Source organism: Maylandia zebra, linkage group LG14, assembly GCF_041146795.1.
Source record: "Maylandia zebra isolate NMK-2024a linkage group LG14, Mzebra_GT3a, whole genome shotgun sequence".
Lineage (NCBI taxonomy): Eukaryota > Metazoa > Chordata > Actinopteri > Cichliformes > Cichlidae > Maylandia > Maylandia zebra.
The window spans coordinates 22,487,892-22,500,375 of record NC_135180.1 but is presented as its reverse complement, the minus strand read 5'-3'; the positions used below and the strand labels follow the sequence as shown (position 1 = coordinate 22,500,375).

At 41.3% G+C, this 12,484-nt stretch overlaps 1 protein-coding gene across 7 annotated transcripts in view; it reads right to left on the bottom strand.

Moving 5' to 3' along the window:
* dock10 (dedicator of cytokinesis 10) overlaps positions 1 to 12,484 on the bottom strand; it is a 64,512-nt gene that overhangs the window by 3,743 nt on the left and 48,285 nt on the right. For 3 of the 7 annotated variants that reach the window (XM_076873206.1, XM_004543705.4, XM_076873207.1), the window contains exons 26-50: positions 11,947 to 12,060; positions 11,790 to 11,861; positions 11,509 to 11,655; positions 11,090 to 11,173; positions 10,875 to 10,971; positions 10,682 to 10,714; positions 10,275 to 10,453; positions 9,226 to 9,342; positions 8,976 to 9,084; positions 8,758 to 8,879; positions 8,315 to 8,429; positions 7,912 to 7,978; positions 7,472 to 7,519; positions 5,084 to 5,194; positions 4,416 to 4,525; positions 4,227 to 4,339; positions 3,116 to 3,253; positions 2,842 to 3,024; positions 2,636 to 2,746; positions 2,326 to 2,541; positions 2,164 to 2,221; positions 1,440 to 1,541; positions 732 to 838; positions 488 to 610; positions 273 to 386 (exon numbers count right to left, since the gene is read on the bottom strand). In XM_076873206.1, coding sequence (XP_076729321.1) covers positions 273 to 386; positions 488 to 610; positions 732 to 838; positions 1,440 to 1,541; positions 2,164 to 2,221; positions 2,326 to 2,541; positions 2,636 to 2,746; positions 2,842 to 3,024; positions 3,116 to 3,253; positions 4,227 to 4,339; positions 4,416 to 4,525; positions 5,084 to 5,194; positions 7,472 to 7,519; positions 7,912 to 7,978; positions 8,315 to 8,429; positions 8,758 to 8,879; positions 8,976 to 9,084; positions 9,226 to 9,342; positions 10,275 to 10,453; positions 10,682 to 10,714; positions 10,875 to 10,971; positions 11,090 to 11,173; positions 11,509 to 11,655; positions 11,790 to 11,861; positions 11,947 to 12,060 — 2,790 coding nt within the window. The other 4 variants (XM_004543709.4, XM_076873208.1, XM_076873205.1 and 1 more) reach the window with 4 other exon arrangements.

Here is a 12,484-nt window from a genome sequence, read left to right as displayed (position 1 = left end):
GCTGCATATAGATAGCTGGATATATATGCTTCTACCTCTGTCTTTGCAGTTGCAGAATTTTTTTTCCATAGATTTCAGTTAAGGAAATCTATATCTCTATTATAACATGTGTGTAGAACTGATCAAGTTCTACACACGTAGTTAAGTTTATGTGCAAAAACACACCACCTAGTAGTGTTTCCGATGTATTTGTTAAACGTGTAGTTACAGTGACTGTTCGTTGTCCTTTGTATCTTAAAAGTCTGTGAAGGTAAGCTCAAGCAAACACTCACCTGTCCGTAGAAAGCTACACGGTAGTAGCGCCCAAAGAGACGCTTTTCTGAGTTCACCACCTCCGTCACCTTCAGGTAGGAGCGATGGATGTCATAGTACAGCTCTGATAGCCTCTGTAGGCACAAGCAAACAAACAAACACACAAATAATTTCATACGCAGCTCACACTGCACATTTTTTCACACGCTTACACAGAAAGGGTAAAAGCCGTTACCTTGAAATCTCTTCTTTTTTCAAAGACAGCAATTACAGGTTTGTTGATGTCAGCAATGAGCTCGTATCTCTCCGATTTCCACAAATAGTCCACACACAGCTCCAGCTGCTCCACCAGGGTGTCCTACACAGTGCAACGAGAGCACGAAGAACATAAGAGAAAAGTCTGACCGGCAACAGTAATTCTGATGATTAAATCCAACAGAGTTAATGGTTTTGTTCAGGACAAAAAGGCTAACACGAACCTCAATATATGGCGTGTCTTGTGTACCAGTGTCTTCCTTCATGGCTCCCTCCTCTTTAACATTAGGGCTGATGCACATAAATGCTGCCCAGCCCATGGAGAAGGATGCTGGTGTGTCAAACAAGTGAAAGTGATATCAGGGCACGATTACTAAAAAGACACACACTTGCATACTTCCTACAGACATCACACGTTATCGTTGGTGCTATGTTTGGCATGTAAACGCACGTATAGATGCTTAAAATACATCTGCTATCACAGTCTTGCAAGAAAATACGAGACTTACAGTCAAGCATTCAGTTTTTGCAAAAACAGCAAATGTGAGTGTGCTTCACATCAAACCCCTGTGACACTGAGCATCATATCCTGTGAGACTTGTGTGAACAGACACAGTGATAGTAAAACGTAACCTGGCACAAGATCATGCCATCAAGGCAAGAACAGTGGTCCTCAGAACAATTTACTGCAAAATGCAATACACCGTGTAGAAAAGTGATTCAAATTTAAACCACCACCGGACAACCTGATGTCCCTTTGATCCAAATCATGTCCGCCACTCAATATCCAGAGCTTGCAAAAAAATTCAAAAGGTACAAACAAATATAAGTGCACACTCACTACCAACCACATTCAGGTCTTTCTGTTTCTACATTCATGTTTTTACCCAACCCCAACACCACCCAGCGGACCCCCAGGCGCACACACTCACTGTCTGGATCTCGGGAGGTAGTTAGTAAGGAGCTACATTTATAGACAGGGCTTTCTTCAGGGGACACACTGGACATCCTGGCCTTGTCAGCGCTCCAGTAGCCTGTTTGGTAGGAGGGGAGGAGGAGCAGGTTTACAAAGTTTATGTCCACTTGCTTTTGCCACTTTATGCTCACGGACAAGGCTCACAAAGCAGCTGAACTGCTGGTACTCTATGCTAGGAACTAGCCCACAGGCTCAGTGAGTAAAGCCATGCGCAAAAGACGTCAGAAACACTGAGTGGCAGATACAAGCTGTTTACACGAGGAAGCATGCACACACAGAAAAACGTGAAGCACAGGAAAATGTGTGGACATCAATCTAAGAGGAGGATGGAATTTAAATATAAAAGAAAGGTCTATACTACTACAGGACAGGAACAGGAATCAAACATCATTTCCCATGAGTTCTCAGATGAAAACTGTCCTCACTTTCAGGCATACACATCAAGAACAGTGAATGTATGAAGGACTGATGCCTCAAAGGTTTGATGACTATGATAGCAAAGAGAAAAAAGTATTCCATTGTGAGAAGCTGCTGTATGTGATTGGATGAACTCAAGTTAGCATGTCTGCAGAGATGCACAAATATACAAAAATCTCACTGCACTGCAAACAGATATTTGCACACAAACTATGCTGCAAAAAGCTCGCAAGGGCAAAAGTGGCAGCAAAGTGTGGACTAACCTCTCCTCTTCAACGATTCAGCAATCAGGGCTGAGATGTGGATGTAGCACATAGCAGCCTGAGGGAAAGACAGAAGTTAGATGTTTTTTAAACTGATACTTTCATGTGACATTATCGATGTTTCTGAAGCCCGAGAACCTGACAAAATGCAACATTTCGAACCTCTGAGAGATCCCCGTTGCGGACGTGAATCTTGGCCATGCTCTCGAGCCAAGTGCGTCGAAGCTCAGGGGTGCTCGCGTAGGAATTGGCCAGACTGTACTGCAGATCCACCAGCATTTCAGGATCCTTCTCATGCTCCTTCATTTGTGCTGTAGCCATCAGAACTGTCCTGATCCGTTTGGTCAGGTCCTTCACCTCAGCAGGGAACGGTGTGTTCTGTAGAAAATGAAAGTAAAATTAAATATAAAGTACACGACTGATGATAATTATTGATAGAAAAGGTGTTTTAAAAGCTTAAGGAATTCTGTACTTTCAGTGGTGCATCTCCATTAGCAAAGTTGTTTATGATGGCCAGAGACTGTTGAAACCTCGAGCCTCCGATTCCAGCATCTGCTATCAGCTGGCTCACTGCCTTGATAACCTGTAGCAGAGACAGGCCAGTATAGCCATGAAACGGTGATACGCAAAGTACATAAAACTCAAATGAAGTCATTTTACTTCTTTATATTAACTGACCTGCAGATGTGAGCGAACGATCGACTTTCCCTTGGTAAACTCAAAGTTTTTTCTCATGAAAAAATACAGCAGGGCAGCTGCCTCCGTCTGGGTGGAGCTGGATCGATGGTTACAGCACTTGAGGATCTCGTAGCAAAGACAGCCACACAGGTCTGCCTTACCCTGGAAAAATGCACTGGGAAACTACAGAAAAAAGAGAAAGACGAAACTAACCATAAGATAATGACTCGAGTCTTCAATGATATGTTGAACGATTAAAGAAAGGTTTACGGACCTTTTGTACAAAAAGCCTGAGTGCAGCAAAGACATGCCGTAGAGTAGCAGTTGATTGGTTGATCTGAAAGAAGAGCAAGTAGGTGTCCAGCACCTTCTTCATCAATGTGTTCTGTCCATCGTCCTGCAACAGCTGCTTCTGGATGAATGTGAGAAAACGAAAGCAAAACATGTTTCACCAGACTTAACTTCAATGCAGTCTTTAAAAAAACACTAGGTGGCAGTATGTATGAAATGAATGTGTATGAAATGTGTTAAGACTTGAGCCACCTCACATTTATTTATATTTTGCTGGGAAAGTGGGAAATGGGTGTAACAGTTTACTGTAACATCTGCAGACATGTGTAAGTACAGTAAAAAAGGCAACAATGGAATTTATACAAATTCTGCTTGAAAGTCAATATTTGGTATGCCCACTTTTATTGAGTGAAACATTAATGATGGAAGCAGACAAATCCCCATCAGGTTTGCATCAAGAAGGACTTCTATTGTAAAAACAAAAAACAAAAAAAAAACTGCCAAATTAAATATACAGAGCTAAAGGGAGCAGCCAAAAGTAGTTTCACTGTCTAGCCTATCGTTAAATTTTTTATAAAAGTAGTAATAGTAATAGTCCTTCAGGTGTCTACAAAGCTTTTCTTTGGATGTTGACTGTCTTTTGTTCCATTTCTGTTAAAACGATCCCACAATGCTTCAGTAATATTGAGGTCCAGGTTGTGGTGAGGCCAATCCAAACTTAATCTAACTGAAATGCAGTTCTAATCCACAACAGAGCCTCAACATTGTTTATTTTTATTTTTATTTTTTACACGTGGCTGTAGACACTCACTGTTCCTCTTTACCATGCCTCCTGACTACCTCTGTACATATCAGTGAAGATGAACCAAACATTTCACTCAATAAGACCTGTTGCCACTGGTTTTCAGGACGGTTTTTGTGCAATTTGGTATACCTCAGTTATTTTCCCCATTTCCTTCCTTTAGAGTGTCTTCTTGACAGCCACATTTCCACATAAGTGGCTTAAAAAAATAAATTTCTCTAAAGAAGTACAATGTAATACTTTGTGGTATTAACTTTACTTTTGGGTTGTATAAAATGAAATGGTCACAGACCTTCTGATGCTGAACAAACAGCTCTAGTACATCCAGCACAGTGAGGGCGACCTCTGTGGACATGTTCGCCTCAATATCTGTAGGACTCAACGTGTCCCCATCCTGAATGCCGTCTAGAAATAGAAGCACGTATGAATAACAAATACATCAAAGTAACCTCACTGTGACCTCAGTCAGAGTATTTGTTACCTGGCTCCATCAGCTGCAGCAGCTTGGGGTTGGTGAGGGCATTCTTGCCCCTGATGATGGGCATGGTTTGGGAGCGAGCATGCCGGTGGCCATCACCCCCAGATGCCATCCTGGAGGGTCAACAGCATGAATCAGAAGCTCATATAAATCACAGCGTGTGCGTGTTTTACTCATGACTTCTTTAAATTGCCCTTCAGTAAATGTGGTACTAAACCTTTGGATAAATGCAAAGGTACACTATCGCTAAAGATTCTGCACACTTAAGTAGGCGGGTAGATATAAATGACATCCATGTCTCAAGGACTTGCTGCTATCGGGAAGCTATCAACACATGAGTGTACAGACACAAAGACTGGCAAATCACACAGAACACTGCAGGTATGGGAAGAGGCATGCTGAGAACACAAGTTACAGTCTGTAATGTGGAAACACAGTGGTCACATAAATGGTGAAATTACACACGACACAAATGCATTATCCTTTTTTTTCAAGTATTCACATTGCTCTTGCATGTTTAACGTGTATTAAAGAGTCTGGAGTTTTATGACATCATAAAGCACTTTTGGGCCACCAGACATCATTAGCATTCAGAACACTTTCAGTAAACAAAGACTTTGTTTGTCATCATGGCTGAGGTGTTGTCTGTTTTCCTTGTGGAGGGTGATTACCATTGTGGGAAGATGCTTGAGGGTTGAGAGGACTGGGAGGGGTTGTTAGAGCCCTTCAGGGTGCCATTGGCGTGGGTTGACTGAGCCAGCTTTACTGCCGCTGCTAGCTTCCTGTTCACAAGCCAACCACATCAAAGCTAACATTAGTTAGTTTAATTAAGACCATCATTTTTAAAATTGTTATTAGTTAGATATCCTAACTGTGGGTGGCATGCTAATAGCTGTTAGAGCATGCCTGTAATCAATAAAAAAACTGACCTTACTGTCTAAATGTGAAGCAGCTTGCAAAGCGCTACAATTTTTGCACCTTTGTGACCTTGTTACATATTTATAGAAGCCGGGTCACATTTGATTTTAGTAAGGCTAAATGAAATGCAAAAAGCACACAAGATCTCCGATTTGACCTTGGTGTGATGAAAGCGGCTGGAGCCAAAAACAAGGATCAAACAGCTCGAGAGGAAGGTCAGCCAGATGGAAAGGTTAGAGTCAGTAGAGCTGATGCTTTTAGTTTTCCACTAGTATAGTAATGTGAAAATGTTGCATTAACTCTTGGTAGAGTGTGAGTGGAAGCTGGGGCTTCGGGGTGATAGTAACATACAACTATGGACAGCTTAGGGACAAGATATTGGTGTGATGAAGCTGAATGTCAGTTATGCTGCGGCACAAATGAGCTCCGTAACAGTATCTCAAGAAAAACAGATGTTCAATTTATCAAATTATTGTGATCCTTAAAGCTTGATCAGAAACTGCTGCCAATCTGAGTAAAGCAAATGCTTCCTGTGCCAGATAAAAGAAAGCGCGTAAGCCAATCAACACAAAAGCATCAGAGCCTATTAAAAACACTGAAGCCAAGCAGATGGTGGAGCTGAGCCAGTGCTGAGACTGAAGGCATGGAGGCAGAGGGTTACAAGGTCAACGTGCAACATCTGAGTCGTAAAATGTGGAAAAGATGTAAAAAGCAAACGAAACCAGCACACGGAACATTACATAAAATGGATCTGTGTCAACAAAGAAAGTGTTACTTGATGTGACAGGACATCGATAAATGTGCGGTCACAAGGACAAACCATTATCAGAGGCACCATGCACAGAGCGGGGGGGTGAATGCATGCACTGTCATGGAAACTACAACAGCAAGGTCGAACATGGAGAAAACGTAACAGGCAAATGTTACTTAGTTGTGTTATGTTGGTCGTGTGCATTGAGAACATAGAACATTAAGGAAGTAAGGGATAAGCTAGAATAATGTCTGGGACTAAACTACAACATTGCTGGATAAATGAAACAATTTCCTCAATCAGCTTCTAACTATGACCAGTGGCCCTAAAACATGTCTTGGAAATCTTTGGTTGAATTTATATAGGAGATTTCTCTGTTTTTTGCTTTTAACTGTTAACTTCTCATTGATCTAAAGTGGGTGGGGCTCAGCTAGTAAACGTCAATGCCATGATATGACAGCTTATGTTGTCAGACTACTGTCAATAACACAGGATTAAACCACAGTCACACACTCCTGATGAAGCAGATTAGTAGTTTTTGACAGTTACACTTGTTATTCAAGCATTTCCTGATGGTTTAATCACAAATATTCAAGATTAAATCTTTAAGACCTAATGTAATGTATTTCATCACTCCTGAACTTCAGTGGGGTGCCCAAACTGACTCAAAAGAGCCAACAGAGAAAGATGCCGAGACAGACACACTCTGAATCCCCCGTGGCCTGGTATTATGGATGAATGTTAAGTAGCTAGCAGCCCCAGACAGGCTCAACTACGTCTGAGAGCCCTAGCTAGGCTTCCAGCTATCTTCATTCAGTTAATGCCTCCACACACAGTAAAGCAGTGTGTTCTCCCAGCCTTTTGTTGGCTTACATCTCAGCATCCTATTGCTGAAAGGAAAAAAAGAGGGCTAATTTAATTAGCTGGGAGGATCCAGAAGATGGAAGAGGCTCGCAGTGCCAATGGCTCAGCTCCAGTAAGAGCACGCACACACGATAACAACCCCCATCCTGTGTTTGCCAACCACTACACTACAATATCCAGCAGTGATTCTTTTCGAACAGTGAGATCCAGGAGTTTCACCTCCCCCCTTCTTCCTTTTCTTCCCTCCTTCACCTCCTCCCCTCTTGAAGCTGATCCCTGAGTGTGTGCACGCATACTGAACACATTTTAGTATTTCTGCCTGACTTAGTCTGATTTCACGTGTGTGCGTGTGCGAATGTGTCTGTGGGGCTGCATTTATGATTGTGTGAATGATTACATGAATTATGTATCATTGTGTGGTGGCAACATGTACACTGAGTTAATAAGCAGTTTCCATATGTGTAGCGTTACAATAAATGCATTTGAATGGCACCTGCTCCATCTCTTTGCTGGAGAAAGCACTCACCTGGCTATGTGGCGTTTTCCAAGGAATCTAAAATGCTGAAGACAGAGCCTAAGGAAACACAATTCAAAAGTTTTCTCAGATAAGAAGACAGATAAGATGGAGTGCATGTGATCACACTGAGGTGAACCAGAACAGTCTAGATGCTGAGACAAACAGGAAACACGGAAAGTTAATTTACTGCACTCGTTGGTGGACAGGAGCTCTCACTGGAATTATAGTCTGTTTTTCTTCTCTCTACCTCTCTCTTATAGCGTCAGTATTTTCATACTGGCCACGTTCCCTTTTCTACTCTTCTTGTTCACTTGCCCTCAACCCCGTCTGTCTCTCTACAGTTTTTTTCTCTCTCTCTCTCTCTCTCTCTCTCTCTCTGTGAACAGTGAGTATCTCTAATCAGTGTAGCAATGCCTGCAGTCTTCAGCAAAAACAAGAAGAGCTCTTACTCCAGAATGTTGAAGAAGTCCGAGATCTCCTGGTGAATGGCGCGGTGCCAGTAGGACACCAGCACATCTGGAAATAGACAATGAAAGACATAATATAAAAAATCTTTTCACAGACTGAAAAAAGTATGGCTATCTGAAGCTCACAGTATTAAAATCCCTCAGCAACAGAACAAAAAGCAACTTTTGTGTCAATTTTTGTATACATTCACTGCTAAGTATAGCAGTAAATGTAATAAATTTCCTGTGGACTGCATGAATTCTTTAAGTGATTTTTATTAATCCTTTATTTATCCAGGTAAAAATCTCATTGAGATTAAAAATCTCATTTCCAAGAGAGACCTGGCATCATGGCAACAAAAGTCACATACCACATAGGTATATAACATTTAGTGATAGATCTTACCTTCAGATATGGTTTTCATGATCTGCAAAAAGCACATGAGGAGGCTGCGGGTCTCTGCCTGGTCCAGCTTGTCACATCGAGAACCGTAGCCTATCAGGGACTGGGGCCGGGCAAACTAAGGACCAACATCAGACAGAAATGCAGTCAGTGATAAACTGTTGCTAACAGGAGTTAAAAGTTGGATATAATGGGCGTGTTATTAGCTGGTCCAGTATTTTTAAATAAAATTTTACTACTTTTAAAAATGCAGAAACAAGATATTATATGGGTGATTTTGGGTTGCTGGAGGTGCTGATTGCTGAAATATATTTTACGCATTATTTACAAAGTATAATGCTGCGGTCTTACAATGTACATATGAAGACTACCAATGAAACTTATAATAAATAAATGACTACATTTTCTATACAGATGTTTACTCTTTTTCATGTGAACTGTCTCACCTTCTCACATCCATCCATTTTCTCGCTGTTCCTGTCACTGTTGCTCGGGTTGGAGTCCACGCTGATCAGAGAGCCTCGAGAGTCAGCCTGGTTAGCCGTAGCAACTGCCAAGGAGGAGAAGGCTGGCGCGGGAAGAACAAGTGTAGGCATCAATGTCCTGACTTACTTTATATTAGATAGATTCACTGGAAATAGACACACACATATAACAGTGCTACCTGTAATGGAATTGAGTACTTCTTTGGAAAATGAGGCATCTACAGAGTTGGCATGGCGAGTAACCCCTCCAGCTGCCACTGCTCCCACACTGAGGTCATCTCGAGAGCCCTGTTGCAGGTGCAAAAAAGACAGCACAAAGAGAAAATAGATTTACCTTAAAACATAACACAAATATACATGATTCTGAACATTTAGGAGCCAATCAATACAGTGTTTTTTAATAATTTCATCATTTGTCTTGACTCTTACTTGGTCACTAGCAGTAAAGTAGATGGGGAAAAGGTCCCTGAGGAAGAATCTTGGCATGTTGTCCAGGATGAGGCCATAAAGCGGCAGGTAGAGAGATGCAATTCTTGCCTGCTTTTCCTGGAAAAGAAAGTATCAGTCAGAATTGGTCTAATTAAATCAGTACTTTTTTATATAAATCATCTCATTATTTGACTCAGAAACCTTTTTTAGGCCAAATACATGCAATTCAAACTTAAGGTTATGTGTTTAACCCCGGCTCTGAGTAGGATGAGTGAGTGAAAAATAAAAGGTGGAAAATTTCATAACAAATTACATGACTGAGTAGCTCTTTTTTTATACCCGATAATCAGTATAAAAAGAAGCATCCAGAAAGGCAGAGTCTTTTTTAGATGTGAGGATTATAAAGTGTTGTTAAATTAAGAAAGATGTAACACAGTGATGACTTTTTTGAAACGTGTTGCTGACATCAGATTAATTACAGTTAATTGCAATTTTAAACTTTAAAAATTACAGATGAAATTATTTCCTAATCATTATATTCATTTTATTTACACTTTGCTTTATTTCGACATTGTTTTTCTTAAATGTAATGTACTTCCTAATCCCTGTATAAAAGCACTGCAGACTGCACTCATGAATTAGAATAAAGCAGCCATGGAAATTCACTGACCTCAGCAAAATGTTAAATAAAATTTCACCTGCATTGTGTTGCATGAGTGGTTTTTATTAATGTAGCCATTTTATTTCTTGATTGCACACATTTGGTTTTCATTCAGGCTTCGGCCTGACTACAGCCCACTGCTCTTGTGTTGTGGTTGGCAGTATTTGGCAACGTTTAACTGAGGGCAGATTGCTAACTTTGATCTGATCTAGACCCTTCCCAGCATCCATTAAGACATCTTCATGGCTGCTTGCAGCTGCTTTGAAGAATCACATGTCAGTGTGTATGTGTTTGCATGAGTCACTGTGGAAGAATTTCTACTGTTTGCTCATGACTCATTTTTCATGGCTTCGGTTTCTTTTCCCATGTTAACATCTGTTCTGTCTACCTTGGTGGCATAGCGTGCATCCAGAGAGTGTTTGGCCATTAGGGTTTTCAGGGTGGCCAAGGCTAGGTGTCTCAGGTCTTGCTCGTCCTGGAGAGCCAGCCCCAGTTCTCTCAGCAACAAGCCAGTCAGGAAGTGTTTCCTGCAGAACTCTCCAGTCAGGTTGTACTCAGGCACTGATGCTGAGGAGAGACGCCACAAAGAGAGCCACATTTTAAATGGAAATTAACTGAACTGCACAGGATTCAAACAAAGCTTACACACATATTTGCTGTAGTTCACTGATCAGCAAATATTGCGACATGCTGAATGTTTTTATGGATTTCATCATCATCATGATATTCATCCCACTTCAGGATACACAGTGTAGCACATACAATGTAACAAAAGGAATGAGTGAACATATTTACCATGAGTACTTTGTGTTTCTGGGAATGCATGGTCTGACATGGACACATAAAGTGAGAAAAAAAAATGATAGAAAGAGAAAGCGAGAAAGACTGAGTGTTAATAAACAAATGAGAGCTACTCGATGCGTGATCGTTACCACATTGAAAAGACACTCAGTGCCCTACAAGCGTATAACCTGGGGTGCGACCTTACCTGTGATGCGAGCGGAAGGTAAGGGCAGGCTGAGAGGAATGTAGTGTTCATGGTTACACACTTCTCTCAGGAATTCAAATTTGAGTTCACACAAGACCTGTAAAACACACAAAAACAACATTAACATATTGTGTAGCTACACATAAAAGAAGGAACGTCTGTATGATTCATTTCTACTTTCCTGGTATCAGTTTCATTGAGATTTTTTTTGTTACCTTGCTGTCGGCAGCAGTGATCATGTTAATGTAGTTGCTGATTAGTTTGAATGTAAAGCCTCTGTCCATCAGGGTAAAGCAGCGCTGCAAAGACACAAAGACTGGAGTCAAACTGGCGATCAGACTAAGCATCACTTAATAAAACAGAAAGAGACACATCATTTAGCATAGATGGAGGAATCAATGGATAACAAATTGTATCTGCAGACTGTTTACACAGTTTGTATTGATCCCACTAAGAGCAAAATGCTGTAAGCCTAATAGCGCAGTGATACAGTATATGTTTTCTTCACATGGGCTCAAACTTGAAGGAGTCCAAAGCACCAACAACCTGTTTGTTATTTTGGGGTTTTTTTGACAAGGTTTCCCTTTAAGATTATACTTTGAATTAACAAGATAACTTCTAAAAATTCTCTCACCTTCACAAAAGCTGCCACGGCTAAGTTAGCACTGCGTGTTTCTTCTGGCATCTCTTTGTTCTTCCAGAAAATGTGTTCAGACACTGTCTCCACCAGGTTCTCCACACGGCTCTGGTAAGATGAGGGGAATCGCTGGGGCCTGGGAAGCTTTAGGAACAAAGATTAAGCAAGACATGGTCATGCAGCATGTACTGGGAAGATGGGAAGTGCAAAGAAAACTTGCAGGTGTGGTCAGTAATTGACGAGATTAGAAGAGGTAGAAGTGGATTTTAATACTTTACCTTTAACTTGTCATAGTCAACCAAATGTTGGGCCATGGACTTGACGATAAGTTCAAAGAAGAACCAGGAGAACTGCAACCAGAAGAGGCTAAAGTAGGTCAATCCTGTTCATGTATTTAGTGAGTAATTAAGAGTGAGTAGGAGGATGGAAGCAAACCTTCAGCACATTCTTGACAGCTGCTTGCTCATTGCTCTTCAGGTCAAAAGTCATTCCCTTAGCCAGCTCTTCATGAACTGTCCTAAACCCATGGTCCTCTGACTTGAACACATACTACAGAGAGAGAAAGAGAGACGGAGAGTAGGAAAAAAACGAGTCATACGTGCACATGTAGCAATTTATTTGTTTTAAATGATTTGAGGGTATTTTTTGATACCAACTGGGAAGTGAAAGTATTCAGTGAGTTGAGAAGTAGATACAACAGTTTCAACAATTATAACTTTATTTTAATTATTGTTTAATTGGAGATGATGTATCTGAATTTCAGGAGCGGGACCACGCCTCCAAACACGCTCCTTCCAGTTATCATCTATATAGATTCCCCCAGTTCTGCAAGCTGCTCATTCTCGTTCACGTGCCCCACCCTCCCTCCTTGTTCTCAGTTCTATAACTTCTTCACTCCTATTTAGTACACGGGGATCTGCCAGGCCCGGGAGCCGCCGCCAGTCCTCTTCGAGTCCTTCCCCAAACCACAGCT